This window comes from Takifugu flavidus, chromosome 2 (assembly GCF_003711565.1).
Source record: "Takifugu flavidus isolate HTHZ2018 chromosome 2, ASM371156v2, whole genome shotgun sequence".
NCBI classification, from domain to species: Eukaryota; Metazoa; Chordata; class Actinopteri; order Tetraodontiformes; family Tetraodontidae; genus Takifugu; species Takifugu flavidus.
The window spans coordinates 9,763,819-9,780,906 of NC_079521.1; the positions used below are offsets into that span (position 1 = coordinate 9,763,819).

At 50.3% G+C, this 17,088-nt stretch overlaps 2 protein-coding genes and 1 long non-coding RNA gene across 12 annotated transcripts in view; 2 read left to right on the forward strand and 1 right to left on the reverse strand.

Moving 5' to 3' along the window:
* The window catches only part of herc1 (HECT and RLD domain containing E3 ubiquitin protein ligase family member 1), a 31,667-nt gene extending 25,442 nt beyond the window's left edge, over window positions 1-6,225 (forward strand). For all 8 annotated transcript variants that reach the window (XM_057020995.1, XM_057021003.1, XM_057021012.1 and 5 more), the window contains 19 exons: window positions 70-243; window positions 408-707; window positions 782-847; window positions 991-1,116; window positions 1,203-1,341; window positions 1,595-1,776; window positions 1,852-2,007; window positions 2,080-2,202; window positions 2,291-2,393; window positions 2,478-2,647; window positions 2,748-2,886; window positions 2,964-3,133; window positions 3,346-3,515; window positions 3,667-3,832; window positions 3,909-3,985; window positions 4,075-4,327; window positions 4,906-5,058; window positions 5,298-5,603; window positions 5,698-6,225. In XM_057020995.1, coding sequence (XP_056876975.1) covers window positions 70-243; window positions 408-707; window positions 782-847; window positions 991-1,116; window positions 1,203-1,341; window positions 1,595-1,776; window positions 1,852-2,007; window positions 2,080-2,202; window positions 2,291-2,393; window positions 2,478-2,647; window positions 2,748-2,886; window positions 2,964-3,133; window positions 3,346-3,515; window positions 3,667-3,832; window positions 3,909-3,985; window positions 4,075-4,327; window positions 4,906-5,058; window positions 5,298-5,603; window positions 5,698-5,883 — 3,159 coding nt within the window. In that variant the 3' untranslated portion in view covers window positions 5,884-6,225. The remainder of the gene's footprint in view (window positions 1-69; window positions 244-407; window positions 708-781; window positions 848-990; window positions 1,117-1,202; window positions 1,342-1,594; window positions 1,777-1,851; window positions 2,008-2,079; window positions 2,203-2,290; window positions 2,394-2,477; window positions 2,648-2,747; window positions 2,887-2,963; window positions 3,134-3,345; window positions 3,516-3,666; window positions 3,833-3,908; window positions 3,986-4,074; window positions 4,328-4,905; window positions 5,059-5,297; window positions 5,604-5,697) is intronic.
* Window positions 6,226-8,672: 2,447 nt separating this feature from the next.
* On the reverse strand, window positions 8,673-16,857 carry LOC130518825 (tetraspanin-18-like). Of its 3 annotated transcripts, XM_057021756.1 has the most exons (9): window positions 16,664-16,857; window positions 15,496-15,828; window positions 11,095-11,167; window positions 10,765-10,959; window positions 10,540-10,614; window positions 10,333-10,431; window positions 10,084-10,245; window positions 9,636-9,719; window positions 8,673-9,495 (listed from the first exon to the last, which is right to left on the reverse strand). In XM_057021756.1, the coding sequence occupies exons 3-9, from the start codon at window positions 11,155-11,157 to the stop codon at window positions 9,448-9,450; spliced, it is 726 nt and encodes a 241-aa protein (XP_056877736.1). In that variant the 5' UTR covers window positions 11,158-11,167; window positions 15,496-15,828; window positions 16,664-16,857; the 3' UTR covers window positions 8,673-9,447. The 3 variants fall into 3 exon arrangements, with proteins under 3 accessions (XP_056877736.1, XP_056877735.1, XP_056877726.1); XM_057021755.1 differs by lacking the exon at window positions 15,496-15,828 and having other exon boundaries at window positions 16,664-16,856; XM_057021746.1 differs by lacking the exons at window positions 15,496-15,828; window positions 16,664-16,857 and adding an exon at window positions 11,508-11,834.
* LOC130519060 (uncharacterized) lies at window positions 12,250-13,689 on the forward strand. The gene is made up of 2 exons (XR_008948213.1): window positions 12,250-12,508; window positions 12,930-13,689. It is a non-coding gene; the product is annotated as an uncharacterized LOC130519060 (long non-coding RNA).
* Window positions 16,858-17,088: the final 231 nt, after the last annotated feature.

The following is a 17,088-nucleotide window of genomic DNA, read 5'->3' on the forward strand; positions in this document are numbered from 1 at the left end:
GGTCTTGATGTGACGTTTTAAACAAGTCATGTTTCAGATTTTCCAGCTGCATCACTGTCTTCTCTCCAGGATGTGCTGGTTGTCAACTGCTCCAAAGACTTCATGGCATCCAACCATGTGCTAGCCACCTGTCGCTCGGCACTGAAGAAGCAGGGCATTGTGGGCCTCAACATCGCCCCCTGCATGAGGGCCTTCCTGGAGAGATTACCCATCATGCTGCAGGAGCAGTACGCATACGAGAAGGTACCGAGTAGTTTCAGACCATTTCAGCTCAGCAACCAATGAGCAGAATGTCTCGCAGTTAGTTTGAGGAGAGTAAACTTTATTAGTCCCACTTACAGTTGTATAATGAAACGAGACGAGCAGTTGAGGGGTCACACCATTCTTGATGTCTCCTTTGCCTTCAGCCTCACGTGGTCTGTGGTGAGCAACTGGTCCACAGTCCCTACATGCAGTGCCTGGCCTCCCTGGCTGTGGGCCTTCACCTAGACCAGCTGCTTTGCCGGCCTCCCGTCCCACCTTCCTTCAGGCACTGTCCGCCCGAGTCTGGCACCGCCGTCTGGTGTGCCAGTGAGTGGGCCTGGTTGGACTGCTTCTCCACGACTGTGAAGGCGGCAGAGGCTCTGGCTCGTGGTGCCACCTTCCCTGATTCCTTCTGTGTCCCTGACATGGAGCCGGTGGCGAAGGATGAAATGGCTCTGCTGATGGTGAGCCTGCTGCCACCTTATTATCGTTTACAGCCGACTGTTGTCGATGATAACGCCGGCTGGTCTGTTTCCAGGACAACACTAAATGGGCTTCTGGGCTGGACGAGCAGATCATGTCCTGGGCCACCTCCAGGCCTGAGGTAATTCAGAATATCTGGATTAGATCTTTAGTTGCTCATTTTATTTTCCACAGCCTTCAGGAGTCAGTGATGCCACCAGTGATCGTTCGCTCAAGACAACGTCCTCAGAAAGAGAAAGTGTCGATGTTGTTTGTTGTTCGCAGGACTGGCATCTGGGGGGGAAATGCGACGTTTATCTTTGGGGTGCAGGCCGACACGGGCAGCTGGCCGAGGCAGGCAGAAACATCCTGGTACCAACCACAGCAACGTCGTTCTCTCAGGCACAACAGGTGCAGACGCCCGACGACGCACTCATTCTGTCATCCTACCGGCCTGTCCTCACTTCCTGCCTGAGTTTCTTCTTCTCCTCCTTCAGGTGGTGTGTGGTCAGAACTGCACATTTGTAATCCAGCCCAATGGGACGGTGCTGGCCTGTGGGGAGGGCAGTTACGGCCGTCTGGGTCAGGGAAACTCTGATGACCTCCATGTTCTCACAGTCATTTCAGCTCTTCAAGGTGCCGCATACATTTGTAATTAATGTTACAAATAAATTTCATATTAGCCATAATGATAATATTATCAAGTAAATTTGGGATTTTATTGCACATGTAGTTCTAATAGTGATGTTAATTCTGATCAAGTCTGATTCCGACCTCAGCTTGATTGACACAGACGATCCATGTTTCCATGTTTAGGGAAAACCTTAAATGATCATCTTCACTTCCCTCTGTTTATCCTCCCGATCTGTAACGTTGGTTCTTCCATCAGGGTTTGTGGTCACTCAGCTGGTGACGTCGTGCGGCAGCGACGGTCACTCCATGGCTCTGACGGAGAGCGGCGAGGTCTTCAGCTGGGGCGACGGTGATTACGGCAAACTCGGTCACGGTAACAGCGACCGTCAGCGGAGACCCAGGCAGATCGAAGCTCTTCAGGGAGAGGAAGTGGTTCAGGTGAGGGTGGAGCAGAGCCGGTACGTGGAACATGTGGATCCCTGTTGGCGCTCTCACCTCCATCTCTGTCTCCAGATGTCCTGTGGGTTCAAACACTCCGCCGTGGTAACAGCCGACGGGAAACTCTTCACGTTCGGCAACGGCGATTACGGACGACTCGGATTAGGAAACACGTCCAACAAGAAGCTTCCGGAGAAGGTCACGGCTCTGGAGGGATACCAGATCGGACAGGTTGGAGACATTTGAAGACGCCTTCAGTGGTGATGTTAGCATTCAGATGATTAGTTCCCTCCTCCCGTCCAGGTGGCGTGCGGCCTCAACCACACGTTAGTCGTGTCTGCCGATGGAATGATGGTCTGGGCGTTTGGCGATGGAGACTATGGAAAACTGGGACTCGGTAACTCCACGGCCAAGTCGTCACCTCAGGTCTGCATCGAGGTTACATGGGGAGTGTCAGACAAAAGCAGGTGGAAATGAATTCAATTTTATTGTTTTCCAAAACTGTTTTTCTTAGAAAGTTGACATTTTATGTGGAATCAACATCAAAAAAGTGGCTTGTGGAACTCAGTTTTCTGTGGCTTTGACTAAAGACGGACGCATTTTCACTTTTGGACAAGGTAAATTTCCATTTCTTCTCAATTTAATCCCGATTTGACAACAGCTCATTATCAAACTCTTCATGTGCCTTTTCTTGATTTCAGACCGTCTGATTGGATTACCAGAAAGTCGAGCCAGGAACCACAATCGACCTCAGCAGGTTCCTGCTCTGTCAGGGATAAACATCCAGGACATCGCCGTCGGAGCTGAGCACACTCTGGCGCTCTCCTCCACGGGAGATGTTTACGCCTGGGGCAGCAACTCCGAGGGGCAGGTAATGCCTGACACACGCCTGGTACCCCCCCAACACTCATCTGTTTGAGTTTTGGTGATTATCAATAATCGATTCTGATGGATAATGGGATGTCGTTCAGCTGGGTCTGGGCCACACCAACCACGTCAGGGAGCCGACGGTGGTGACGATGCTTCAGGGGAAGCACATCCACCAGGTCTCTGCAGGACGCTGCCACAGCGCCGCCTGGACCGCCCCTTCGCTGCCGCCACGAGCGCCAGGTCGGACAGACGCTAAGTCTTCACTTCAGTTTGGATTAGGATCCCATCTTCATCCTTCGCTTCCTCGTCATCCTCAGGTTCGTCGGTTCCTCTCCAGCTGGGACTTCCTGTGGCGGTGCCGCCTCAGTACAGCTGCCTGAAGGAGGTCAGCATGGAGGCAGTCAGAGCTCGCCTGCGACTCCTCTATCACTTCTCTGACCTCATGTATTCCTCCTGGAGGCTCCTCAACCTCAGCCCCAACAACCAGGTGGGACCACAAACTTTAGAATAATAGAAACTCTCACGCGAAAATTCCCTCTGATAATCAAAAAACTGGCATCGAGACGTAGTGGAGAGAAGAACCACGAGTTCATACGGGAAGATAAAAGGAACGACTTTTGGCTGCTTTGATTACATTTTGACGTTAATGGTGAGATTTTTGGAGACCAGTGAGTGTAACAAATGGATCTGTCTCTGCAGAGCTGTACGTCTCACTACAACGCTGGGACCTGGGGGATTGTCCAGGGCCAGCTGAGGCCGCTGTTGGCCCCCAGGGTGTACACGCTGCCAATGGTGCGCTCTATAGGAAAAACCATGGTGCAGGGCAAGAACTACGGCCCCCAGATCACCGTCAAGCGGATCTCCACACGGTCAGAACACACTTTCAGAAATTAGAAGCAAATATTGATGATCTCAGATCTGGTCTGTTGATGCTCATAGGTTTGGTTTATCACTGTTTTAATCTTCGTGTTAAATTTGTCAGAATCAGACTTTTATGTGATGATTGAACCTCCTCCGCAGGGGCCGAAAGTGCAAGCCCATCTTTGTTCAGATCGCTCGTCAGGTGGTGAAGCTAAACGCCTCAGACCTCCGTCTGCCCTCCAGGGCCTGGAAGGTCAAACTGGTGGGAGAGGGGGCCGACGACGCAGGGGGGGTGTTTGATGACACCATCACAGAGATGTGTCAGGTATGAATCCAGGAGCTGCAGCTGTTGAGCTGCTGAAGCAACGGGTCACCGGAGGACGTTTGTTCTGTGTTCACAGGAGTTGGAGACGGGAGTGGTCGACCTGCTCATCCCCTCCCCCAACGCCACGGCAGAGGTCGGCTACAACCGAGACAGGTGAGAACAACCTTCCAGCTGACTGTGAGATTCTCCCTCCATGAGACTGGTCTTCAGCCTGCTGATGATGATGGTGATAATGGTTTCAGGTTCCTCTTGAACCCGTCTTCCTGCCTGGACGAGCACATGCTTCAATTCAAGTTCCTGGGCATCCTGATGGGCGTGGCCATCCGTACCAAGAAGCCCCTGGACCTCCACCTCGCTCCTCTGGTGTGGAAACAGCTGTGCTGCATCCCCCTGCAGCTGGAGGACCTGGAGGAGGTGGACCTCCTCTATGTGCAGACGCTCAAAAGCATTCTTCACATTGAAGACAGCGGCATCACCGAGGATAATTTCCATGAGGTGAGAGACACTTTTGGTGTCAGGCGATGGTTGTGTGAGTGGAATGTGTGGATGTGGTAAAGCAGGACAGGAAGTTGCATCATTGTTCAGTCATGCAGGGGATTAACAAGCCTCAGTTGGTTTTAATGTTAGTTTTGTTTAACATTTTAGTCATTTAACAGATGCTGTTGTCAAGTGTCTTACAATGAGAGAATAAAATACTTCCTTATAGTCCTAAACTATCAGTTACATGTGGAAGCACCAATTAACAGTGCAGAGCCAATGAGAGGGAGATCCTGGTAGTGCTCTGTATGTCAGAACCAGTGAACCTTGATCAGCGGTGGAATGACTTGGGCTCGCTTCGGTTGTTAAAAGAGCAAACTTGCCACCGTATTCTGGACCAATCTGCGCATCTGTTCGAAGCATTGCAGTAGTCCATAGTAGCAGTGGTCAAAACAAACAGGAACTGATATCGCACGGTAGCCTGAAGGTTAATTAGCCAATCGGGCATTCATGTGTTCCTTTACATTCAGCACAAAGACTGAAAAAGGTTTCATTAAAATGGAAAAATCACAAGGTTTTGTTTCTCTGTTTTCCAGATGATTCCTCTGGATTCTTTTGTTGGACAGAGTGCTGATGGGAAGATGGTTCCCATCATCCCTGGAGGAAACAGCATCCCTCTCTCTTTCTCCAACAGGAAGGAGTACGTGGAGCGAGCCATCGAGTATCGCCTGCACGAGATCGATCGACAGGTAGGAGCCGTTTTCTGTTCACTTCTGTTGCTTTAATTAAATTTTATAAATTGTATTAAAATTGCAAAAATCACTTCAGTGGTTACAGGAACTCCCACAACTGACGTTCTGTTTGAGTTCATTTTTGTTTAATTAAAAACACTTTTGACCTGTTTATTTCTATTGTTGCTGTTTAGATGAGATGTCGAACACATTTAAACCGTTCAGAATCCGTGTTCACGCCTTTCTTTGGCTCTCAGGTGGCGGCGGTCCGTGAAGGAATGTCGTGGATCGTTCCGGTGCCGTTGCTGTCTCTGCTCACGGCGAAACAGCTGGAGCAGATGGTTTGCGGGATGCCGGAGATCTGCTGCGACGTTCTGAAGAAGGTGGTTCGCTACCGAGAGGTGGACGAGCAGCACTCGCTGGTGCAGTGGTTCTGGCAGACCCTGGAGGAGTTATCCAACGAGGAGAGGGTCCTCTTCATGCGTTTCGTGTCGGGACGCTCCAGGCTGCCTGCCAACACCGCCGACATTTCACAGAGGTTCCAGATCATGAAGGTGGACCGGGTGAGTCCAGCTGACGCTTGATCCAAAGAAGACGATTGTTTTGTCTCCGTTTCTTTGGAAGTTTGAGGGTTTTTCTCTTCTGTTTCCACGGCAGCCGTATGACAGCCTCCCGACTTCACAAACGTGCTTCTTCCAGCTGCGCCTGCCTCCGTACTCCAGCCAGGCCGTCATGGCCGAGCGCCTTCGCTACGCCATCAACAACTGCCGCTCCATCGACATGGACAACTACATGCTGTCCCGTAACGTGGACAACGCCGAGGGCTCCGACACTGACTACTGACGACGGCACCGCCGCAGCAGATAACGGGAACTCCTGAGTGAAGAACTTCCAAACAGCACAGATTTTAATTTCCCCATGTGGTTCATTAGTTTTTACTGACAAAATTCCACACAAGGAGTTTTTTTTTTGTTTGTTTATTTTCATTACTCCACATCCCATTTTCAGGGTTTCTGCATGGAGACATTTGTTTGAAAATATGTACAGAATATTGACGCAGGTGGTGAATACGAATGTACATTGTGTAAAATGCTTCATTAGGAAAATGTTTTGCATAATATCCATATTTATTGTTTTCATCACCTTTGCTGAGTTTCCCTCAAATAAAAAAGCATCGATAATTGATTAATTTATCAAAACTGTTTTTCATCAAAAACAACTTTAGCAATTTTTTAACCACAAAACATCTTGAAGTAATAAAATCTCAATATTTCGTTTGGAAGTTACGTCAAAACAAAATATTTGGCCTCTGAGATCACAGGTACAGTACAAGGCAAGGTGTTCGTGCGTGTTGCAGGACGCACAGAAGTGTTCATTTGTCTTCACAGCTGTTATTTGGCTACTTCTGCTTTTTCTGACCATTTGTGCCGATTAATGGCATGTTTTAATGCGTTTGTCACTATTTTAGGAGGAACATATTTTGATAACAAATCCAGCGACACGCTTTTTTAATGATCCGATCTTAATATTCTAGACAGAGAATGACCAATCTGCAACATCACATACACATTAACTCTAATTAAATGTGTTTAATAACATTTGAAATGCAGGGTTAAAACTATATCCGTTTACTTGTCGGGTTTCGCGCCCTCTGATGCACTGCGCATGCGCAGCACGACGTGCAGATTTAAGACGCCGGTGCCGAGAGTTCTAAACTCATGAGTCAAAGAACCAGCGGCCGAACTCAGCACAGCACGGACCCCCTGCAGGGTCGACGGCGACCTGTTGTCATAATCCTTCCTTATCTATGATTAAAATAAATTACATCCCCGGTGTGACAGCTCATTTGTGGCGGTGGTGTCGTCTACCGGGTTTCACCTTTTAGAGTTTTGAAACCGTAACATCATCATCATCACCATCATCATCGGCGAGCCAGTCGATGGAGTGATCCGAGTCGGAGGTGAACATGGCGACAGGAGATCCGCCTGTTGATCATTGTGGAGGTTCTGTTCTTCCTGCGTAGTGGTGGTGATGATGATGATGATGATGATGACGAGGGGGACAAAGCACACGGAGTGAAAGAGATGATTTTTATCGAAATAAACCGAATTTTACTGTCACCAATGATCAGGAAAACCCAGAAAATCCATCCAATTACATCACAGCAAAAATCACAGCTTTTATTGGAAGTTCTGCTCCTCGTGGTTCTGACGGGAACGCGTGACGTTTAAGGTTTTCTTCATCAGCTTCCGAGTAGCCGAATCATCTAATTTCTCATTTTTCTACAGGCAAATATCGCTCAGCGTCAGCGCCACCATGAGGACGAGGGTCCAGCTGGGACCTGAAAGCACAAACACGGTGAGTCTGGGCGGTTCTCTTCTCTTAGACAGAACCATCAGCGTTGCATCGCGATGACATGGACCCACCGGACCGTTTCTGTCTGCTGTTTGGAGCCGAGGTGACTAGACGGGACGGATCTAAAGAAGCAAACGGTTCTGTCACGTGATGCAGACGCAAGCCCCGCCCCCCTCACCTTTGGGTCTCACCTGACGCCCTGGCCAGCTCCACGCTGTAGTCCAGGAACTCGTCTCTCTTGCTCACAGAACACACGTGGGGGCCGTAGTCCTGCGGCCGGACCTGCTGGATGGTGAGGGTGATGCTGCCGGGCCTGTAGGTCATGTGATAGCCCTCGCTGCACCTCTGGAAGCCTTTGTGTTTGATGTAGTGACACAGCAGCTGGTTGCCGGGGCCCCTCCACTGGACGGACAGCTGCGGGAGCGCAGAGCGGTCCTCATAAGGATAGAAACACGGCAGCGTGACCCCATGACCTGGCTGGCAGAAGACTCGGACCACGGCCGCTACAAACAGAACACGTGTTCCGCGTTTAACCGGGAGATTACCGACAGGTGTGTGTAGACAGAAGGGTGGAACCACTTCCACAAACAGAACCTGGAGGAACATCTGATAGAATTGTTTTAATGACAATGGAGGTTCCCTCCTGGTAACAAACGTAGCATTGATGCTAACGGCTACATGATCCACGGGTCCGATGGTCCAGCTGGATTCGGGTGCGACGGGAAATCTCACCTTCACCGAGGAAGCCTGACAGAAGCAGAGCCGAGAGCAGGGCAGAGGTCCGCCTCCACGCTCGCAGCGCCTCCATGGCTCGTCTCTCCGCAGAACCCGGAGCTCACAGATGGCGGCGCCGCTACCGAAACACTTTTGGTTTCACGGACGGGTCCGTTTACAAGCCTGAGGGTTGGAGGTCAGCTTTGCTTTCTCACACCTTGAAATCTAATCCCGCAGGACTCTGCTGCTGCCGTCCACCTGAGGAGGTCCCACGGGGAGCGACGCCAGGGTGAGCGGGACACAGGTGCGTCACACGTGTGAATACAACTGCCAGAATATTAAACGTGACCCGCAAGGAGCTCCGACTTTAAAAGAGTCGATCCATCTAATCACAATCAACAGCCGGTTGCCTGGAGACGGCCACACCGCTCCCTGAGCTGTTGCTGCGTCACAAGTCAGATATTTTATCCTGCTCCTAGATAAATAATAAGAAAATGGTTGTTTCTTATTTCTGCTTCATGACCTTCGACTGATTGACAAAGGACTGAAATGAAGAGAGCGACTGGCACGCCTCCGAAGCCTTTAATGTCAACTTGTGTCGATTACACGGACGCTTGTGAGGACAAATAGACATTATTCACTCGGGAGCATCAGAGGAACGCATTTACAGACACTCACACACGTTGCGCAACCATGATGTGACGGCCCGCCAGAGGCGTCAGCTGTGCTGTTAGCTTCACTGTAGCTGTTAGCTTCACTGTAGCTGTTAGCTTCACTGTAGCTGTTAGCTTTGGACGGCACCAAACGAGAACAAACATGAAGGTTCAGCAAATCCAAACAGCCTGCAGACACAACCTGTCGCGTCCCGATGATTCTGTTGTTAGCTTAGTCCTGGGTCAGCGTCTCTTTTTAGGAACCATCACACACACAGAAACGTGCGCAGCAAATTTAGGATGTCTTGGAATGAGCGTTTTCAGCCTCTCCTGCTTGGTTCTGAACTGATTACTTAGCATGTTGCTAACAGTGGGAGCTAAGTCTTATGAAGATGCTGGATTTGTTCTAATTTCTACAGCTCAATGGTGCACTCGTCATGGCAACGGTCAGATGGGGATGTTTTAGATTTAGCCTGCACCTATCAATCACACTGACTCCAGGTTCTAACTGGAACCACCTCCTGCTCCAGGACATCGTTCCCGTCACTTCCTGTCTGTCTGACGTGCTCAAAGAAAAATATCTTGAGCGTAAAAAGTGATGTCATGAGACGATGAGACACGTAAATGATCACTGTACAAATACATTTTACAGGCGTCCCTCCTGGCGATGGCGGCGTCGCTGTGGCTACTGGATCCCTCTGAATAAACACATGGCGAACACCATGGCGAAGAGCTGCAGACACACAAGTCAGACGCCTTTATCAAAAAAAACAGCACAAAATATTTAAAGGCATTTTATGAAAGCTGGGACTAAAGTTTTGTTCCATATGACAAAACAGAGTGAGGCAGAGCAACAATCACAGCAGTACACACCTCAATCGTCAGCACCACAATGGCCAGAGCCCCCGCGGTGAAAATGTACGTCTCAAAGTAGTCGACCACTGCCGAGTAGCAGCCCTGTGAGGACAAAACACACTCGCAAAGTTACAATTTTAAAAAGCAAGTGGATACAATGAGCTAACTTCAGCTAGCTTACGCTGTCCCTGCTCATCAACTGTCGTAAACCTTCACGAACACTGTAAAATTGTTGCGCTAACTGTGTGTTAGAATCATGCACGTTCTCTTTTTCTGTCTTTTGACCTGGTCAGAGCCATAATTATCGGACAGTCTTGTGGTTAATTTTCAAGGAAACAAGATGAACCCAAGTTTTAGCACTTGAGCTAATCAAGAGAACTTTGATGTAATCATGTCCAATGACATCAGCATAATGCGTGCGATGCCTTTACATATGTATAACTAACCGGGTGCTTCCTACAATCACCTTGTTGTGTGTGAAGGCCACGCTGCTGCTCACACACTGCTCCACACCAGCGTCTCCAAGGTTCCTCTGGCAACAGGCCTCAGGAACCAACTTGTTGTGGTTGCGGAGCCTGAAGAAACTCTCCTCAAAGTCCTTGGGGCCGCTAACGCCGCAGCAGTCAAACTTCACAGAGGAACACAGCAGGTCAGAAGGTCTGGATCAGAGCTGCTGCTGTCACACAGGCGATCACACAGAAAACCAGCGCTTCACCGTGCTCATGATGGCGTTCCACGTGGAGGAAAAGACCTCGGTGCTGTTGTGACCGAGGTAGCGCCGCTTCAGCTCGCGAGAGAAATAGTCTCTGGTCAACTGAAGCAAAACACAGCACAGGTGAGGTCAGCAGGAGGTTCAGTCCTGGTCTTTAAACGTGTTTTACAACAGGGAGGATGAGGGAGAACGGAACCCAGGCCAACTTACGTGCTCTCTGAAGAGGAACGCCAAGATGGCAGCCGCCAACTCGGACAGGAAGATGAAGAGGATGAGCATGAAGAACTGAGACAGAGGACAAATTAAAGTTGGCGTCTCTGTTTACACCAGCAGAGCTTCCAGAAATCAAACGAAACAAGTCAGAGCTATTATCTGCTGGCCGCTGGGGGGCGCTGCCGGGCAGTTTGATGCAACAATGATAGTGTTCTGACTCACGAGCAGCAGCAGACACTTGTTCTCCCTGATGGCTCCGCAGCAGCCCAGGAAGCCGAGCAGGAACAGCAGGCTGCCCAGGGCCACCACCACGTACACGCCAGTGAACAGCAGCGGGTTGGCCGCCACAATCTCCCTGAAGCCCATCGGGTCCAGCAGCACCCAGACGCCCACAGTCAGCAGGAAGCAGCCGCCCAGCTGGAGGAAGAGGGAAGGTTGAGGGAACAACATCAGGGAACAGCTGGAGGATCGAGGGAACGTGTCAGGGTGCACAAACAGGCTGCAAAGGTCCTCCCTGCCAGGAGGAAGGCTTTCAAAATGAACGGAACTCACAAAAATGAAGAAGTTGAAGATGAACATGAGGTACTTCATACAGCTGAGGCAGTCCCCCTCCATGACTCCACACCTGACAACACAGAGGACGGGAGATTTATCAGAAATTAATTAATAGTTAATCATTCACGTGCGAAACGTCGCTCTGCTGCCCCCGTGTGGTCAAAGCTGGTTTATTCAACGGAAACACGAATTTGCGGCTTAATTCCTGAAAATCAGAATCCTTCTCCAATAACTGAGCAGAGAAAGATCATTTTTATGATCCGCTGATCTGAAGTTCACTGGGCTCTGTAACTTAGGAACCATGGCTGCGGGCGAGGATGTGACACGGACAGCTGGTGGCCATCGTTATCATCATCAGCGGGGGTGCGAAGACGACCAACTGTGCATTTATGGTCCCTGATGGTGTTTACCAGTGGACTCGGCACAGCCTCCTGTCCATCCCCACTGAGGAGCAGAATTTCCTCAGGATGATAAACAGACGCAGAGTCAGAGAGAAGGTGAAAAAAAACAGGATTCTGAGGAGAAACAAGTGATTGGAAACATCAAATGTGCACGGAAACAGAGGAAAAAGGGTTTGGTTGACACGAACTAACGAAACCGAGATCCTGTCCAGAAACTCCAGCGTCTGGATCGGCCCAGCCCAGTGCATTCTGGGTAATACCTGCCTCTGGCCTAGGTCGGAGGTCAGTAAGGCGAGAGTTGGCGATTCTTCTTATTATTAGTGCACGATTGTCGCACAACGAGAGGCAGAAACATGTTTCATTTTTGATGAGATGAACTTTGATGGAGGGGAGAGTTGCTGTTTCTTGACCATCTGTTCTGAAGGTGTTCAACATCTGGCGCAGCAGCTGGCTGATTTCACACCGGCAGTGGCCACATTCCCGTCGTCTCCGTGGTCACGGAGAATCAGCAATAATCCGACACCGAAGATCCTTCAGGTGCTCTGCAGGAAACGGCCTGTGGGGGCAGCTAACGCATTAGCATCTGCCAACCACGTTAACCCTTCAAACCCAGCACATTCCAACAGAACCGTTTGGATTTTGGCCGATAGGATGAGACTTTTGCTGCTGGACAACGTGGACGCTGGTCCCCCGGGACTGGACCGGCAGCATTCAGACTGGATCCCAGTAAGACTCCCGCAGGCCCCCCACAGCTGGAGCAGTGACGGCGCTCCGGTCCAATAAATCACAAAGCGCTGGGAGGAAGTGCGGCGAGCACAGATGAGCGCCTCCTGACTGCCTCCATCCATCAGGAGCTCCGTGCAGCCGCCAGCAGATAATCGTGGAGGATCTCGTGTCTCTGGATCAAAGCGGCGTCACACACCGCCGAGGCCCAGGCCCGGAATCTGAGCTGGTTCTGCTTCGTATGGACACAGTCGTCAGATCTGTCTCATAACTTCCTGTTTTAGAAGGTTTCTGAATAATAACAAATACCTGCTAAATTTAGAAGTTTCTTTAGAAAGCTGAGACACAGCAAACAAAGAAAATGCTTATTTTTAAACCCATTTTATAACCCCCCCCCCACACACACACACACACCCCTCTGATCAGACTCTCCCTCTCATTAATTTCATTAGCTTAGCTCAAATACGGTGGTGAAAGGTTAAAGCTAGCCTGCTGTCCTCCACGTGTCCGACATTACTTATTTACTCCATAAGTTGATGGATGCTACCTGAAAAGGAGAATAAATGATGCATGATGGGAACTTTCTCGCGTCTCTGCTGAGTTCAGCTCAAATGAACCCGATTCACGGTCACGTCAGTCTTTTACACCGGGAAGAACTGAAAGATTTGAGGGTCTCAGAGGTGATTTTCTGTCTCTCTGGTTCTGCAGAGGCCTGAGAGGAATATAAAAGCAGAGCAGATGAGTGAAGAACAGCAAAAGGCCGCGGGCGTCCCCGAGGGCGGAGAACTCGCAACCATGACGAGACCCGAATGTAGAACGGACGCGGAGAAGCGAGGAGACGGGACGAGGCTCTCTTCATCTAAAAGGTCAATCAGCTCCAACCTGAACAGCCTTGTTCTCCACACACAGCGGCGGCTTAACCATCCGCAGCACCTGACATTTACCCACAATCCCCGGCTGTCTGCCGCATGCACAAACACACTCGGCATTTGAAAAAACACACATGAAGTGTTTGTTTCTTCTGCAGGCTGACTGAGGTGACAGGTTAAATATTTCAAGCGCCACACGTGGTCGCGCCGCCTGTTGCCGCGGTGCCGCCTGTTGCTGAGGCCCCGCCTGTTACCGAGGCACCGCCTGTTGCCAAGGCCCTGCCTGTTGTCGCGGTGCCGCCTGTTGCTGAGGCCCCGCCTGTTACCGAGGCACCGCCTGTTGCCGAGGCGCTGCCTGTGCCGCCTTGTCTACCCGTGTTTTCTGAATAAACGGCAGATTTCCCATCATAAGCCAGCCCGTCGCCCCTTGAGACCAGGCTGGGGACTGAGCAGTCCAGCTCGCCATCTGCCGTCGCACAACCGCCGCCTGTGCGTTGGCAGGATCACACGTGCGTGCGTGTTGTGCGTGACTCAGCGGGGGGTGAACGACCAGCTCAAAGCTGACCAATAAAAACACCATCCTGTAAAAGATCAGACAAGATTGGAGTTTCATTAATTGTAACTTGATCAGAGCCCCCTCCACGATGGGAGCCAGACCCCCCGGGGAATAAAATGGTTGCACGTCCATCCTGCCATGGCTCCGCCCCCTCGCACAACAGGTAAACTGGACTCAGCAAAACTGAAACCAAACCAAAACAAGTGCAGCAACAGCAGCTGACAGGAAGTCTTACGAGCCGTTACTATAACAACCAAAAGATGGCACGAGGAGCTGCCGCCGATCGGCCGCGTTGAGCCGCAAACGACCACGACTGGTTTGAAGCTGTGACTCAGAGGGAGGGAGCAGTGAGCCGGGTCAGAACCGCTGCGTCACCGCTGACAAAAGCTGCTGTCTGAGGGTTGAGATGTTCGTTTATGCCAGATCAGGTGTTTTTTCACATGATTCATTCGCAAACTTCCAGATGTGTCGAGGGCGCCGCAGCCCCCACAAATCTCCGCTTTCACGTGGTGACTCATCCTGGTCCGGAGGCATCAATCATTCATTCACTCGTGCGCACGAGTGTCACGACCAGTTTCAAGACGCCGCGGCCGCTCCAGGGCCGGCGAGCTTGAGTCCGACGGTCGGCTCCCCCAGTGGGGCCCAACCAAACCTTCAAGGATGAGAGGAACCAATCCTCCAGGCCGAGGTGTCGGGGGGGGGCAGTGGGGCGCCCCCGCCCCCCCTCCTGTGGGTGAAACTCACGCTCACACAGGTCAGACCAGGAAGGAGCTGCTCTGGGGTCATCACTGGCGCGATGTATCCACCCGGGTCAGGGGCGACGCGGCCGCGGTGTTCATCACGGCAGACGGAGGAAGGTTTGATGTCGGTGGTCAGAGCAGGAATGTGATGGGTGGCCGGGAACATGTGAGCGCTGTCACACGGTCCTGGCGGCTCCAGTCACACAGCATTCAGCGCCCACGCCAGAAACTTTGATTTGGATTCCTAAAATCGTTGCAAATGCCAGCGCGTGATTCCTGACTGAGCCTCCACACAGACGGTTGGGAGGGAAAACCTGGAGATGGGCAGCAGGAAATACCAGGAAATACCCCAACGGGATAACAAGGAGGGACGTGGAGGGACGAGGAGCGATGAGGAGAGATGAGGAGGGACGAGGAGGAACGAGGAGGGACGTGGAGGGACGAGGAGAGACGAGGAGGGACGAGGAGCGATGAGGAGGGATGAGGAGAGATGAAGAGGGATGAGGAGAGATGAGGAGGGATGAGGAGGGATGAGGAGAGATGAGGAGGAATTAGGAGAGATGAGGAGAGATGAGGAGAGATGAGGAGCGATGAGGAGAGATGAGGAGGGATGAGGAGAGATGAGGAGCTCATAAAGCATCTGGATCACATCTGGCCAGGCAGCAGCTGAACTCTTCACATTTAACATTTTCAATGACTGAGGAGAAAAAAGAGAAAAGCAGGATGATGGCTCGGGGTCAAAGGTCACTCCACAGAAACATTAGGAGCCCTTTAGGAGCTCCAGCAGGTCTGAGCAGGAAAATCAGCCGACAGCTGAAAACTGAGTCAAACAAATGCAGAAAATTCCTCTTTCACCAAAATCCTCCGATGGCATCGGCCAGTTTAACCAGTGAGGTTAGAAAACCAGTGAGACCAGTTCAAACCTGCACATCTGACGATGCCACTTCATGAAGTTCCTTTTTAAATGGATCTATTTTTAATCAAACTCAATAAAACTGGCAGCTCTGCTCCTTCAGGGCTCACACACGCACACGCACACACACACACACACACACACACACACACACACACTCACACACACACAGCTCAGTTCTCTTGTCAGGCCTCACTGATGATGCTGTGATCCACAAATAGTTTGACAGCCTCCACGTTGCCCATGAAGGAAGTCATCTGGCCTCAGATCATCTGGTCCTCCAGAGGAACGACCCGAACGTGTGAAGGTGTCGCCGGGGGCAACAGTCCGGGGAATAAGACCAGCGGGACCGGTAAAGCCTCAAACTGAGTTTGTAACGCTCCGCTCGCTCAGCGTGACCTTCACAGGCCTGACGCGAGCAACCAACCACTGGAGACGCCGCTCTGATCGACCCCGATACTCGTCTGCTCTGCTCTTCCACGTGCACAGCTGGAATGGCAGGATCATGTGACCTCTGCCACTTTTTAACCTGTCCAACATGAGAGCCTGCCTGTTAGCACACGAAAATACTGGTTTTAGGGCTTAAATGATGTCACAACTGTCAACAAATTAAGCAGCTCGTTCGCAAAAAGGGCTGCGGATGCCGCAAACATCTGTTTGGTCACGTCTGATTGATGCTGTTAGCGAGATTTCTGTCACATCTCGGTGAAAACATGGAGCCGACTCTTCATCACTGCTGTCAACTCCAACAGAGAGATGATGAGAAGCCTCATCATCACCATGGAGATTCTTTATGATCCATGACTAAACAGGTCCCTGTCATTGTTAGTTTGCAGACCGTCGAACACGGACTTCACATAAAATCCAATCCAGGATTTATTAAACTGGTACGAATATTGCAGCTTGATATTAAAAATATCAGCTGCTGGTAGCTGAAGAAAATTTTAAAAAAACAAAAACAAGTTATTTTTCTACAAATCTTGTGTTAGATCCAAGAGAAACTGTGTCAACATTGGGGGATAAAGGATTTCATTGTGTAAAAAGTTGATATCAATCATTTTAATTTATTTTTTAAACCGAGAAGAAAGTAAAAAAAGAATCCAAATCAATCGACTTTGTTTTTTGAATCGCCTGTCAACGTCCACGACACTTATCTAACCCATTTTATTTGTTTCGACAGTCATTTAAACTAACTTACCAGCCAATAGTTTCATAAATTCTACATTTCTCATCTTATACGTTGTTTTTAATTGTGGTGGATTCAAATTGCTCCGCATTCTTTTCTTTTCCCACCCATAAATCGATTTTGAAGCTAAAGTTTAACATCGGAGTCGGACGCTGGAATAAACCCTCCATGAACTCACCGCTGACAGGCGAGCTGCTGCCGGGGAAATGTGTCGTTTATCCGGCGGTTAAAAGGCTCAATGTCTCCGGACCAAAGTCCTCCAAACTCTCCGGTTACCGCGGCTCGGTCGGCGGAGCGGCGGCAGCGCAGCGCTCGTCCCCGGTCTGATGCTCAGGTCCGAGCCGCTGACATTTAATCTTCCATCAAGTTCGACAATAAAAGGACAACACTTCCGACCTGCGCCTTCAAAATAAAAGGTATTACGGAAGTGCTGCCATGCCCAAACATAAACGTGATTACCATGATGAATTTTGTAATTCGAATGTTACTCAAGCTTTCCCGAACCTATAAATAGATTTCATGTAGGTTGTTTTTTTTTCTTCAGAAATGTTCATTCAGCTTTCTGAAACAACCCTGTGTTCATATTAATTTCGGAAATGCTAA

Bases quoted from the DNA above. Each gene is read 5' to 3' on its own strand.
- LOC130518825 (XM_057021746.1), bottom strand. From the start codon at position 11,746: ATGCACTGGGCTGGGCCGATCCAGACGCTGGAGTTTCTGGACAGGATC. The intron at 11,168-11,507 runs GTAAACACCATC...CTGTGTTGTCAG, and splicing joins AGGCTGTGCCGAGTCCACTG to GTGTGGAGTCATGGAGGGGG. The intron at 10,615-10,764 runs GTGAGTCAGAAC...CCTCTGTCTCAG, and splicing joins ACAAGTGTCTGCTGCTGCTC to TTCTTCATGCTCATCCTCTT.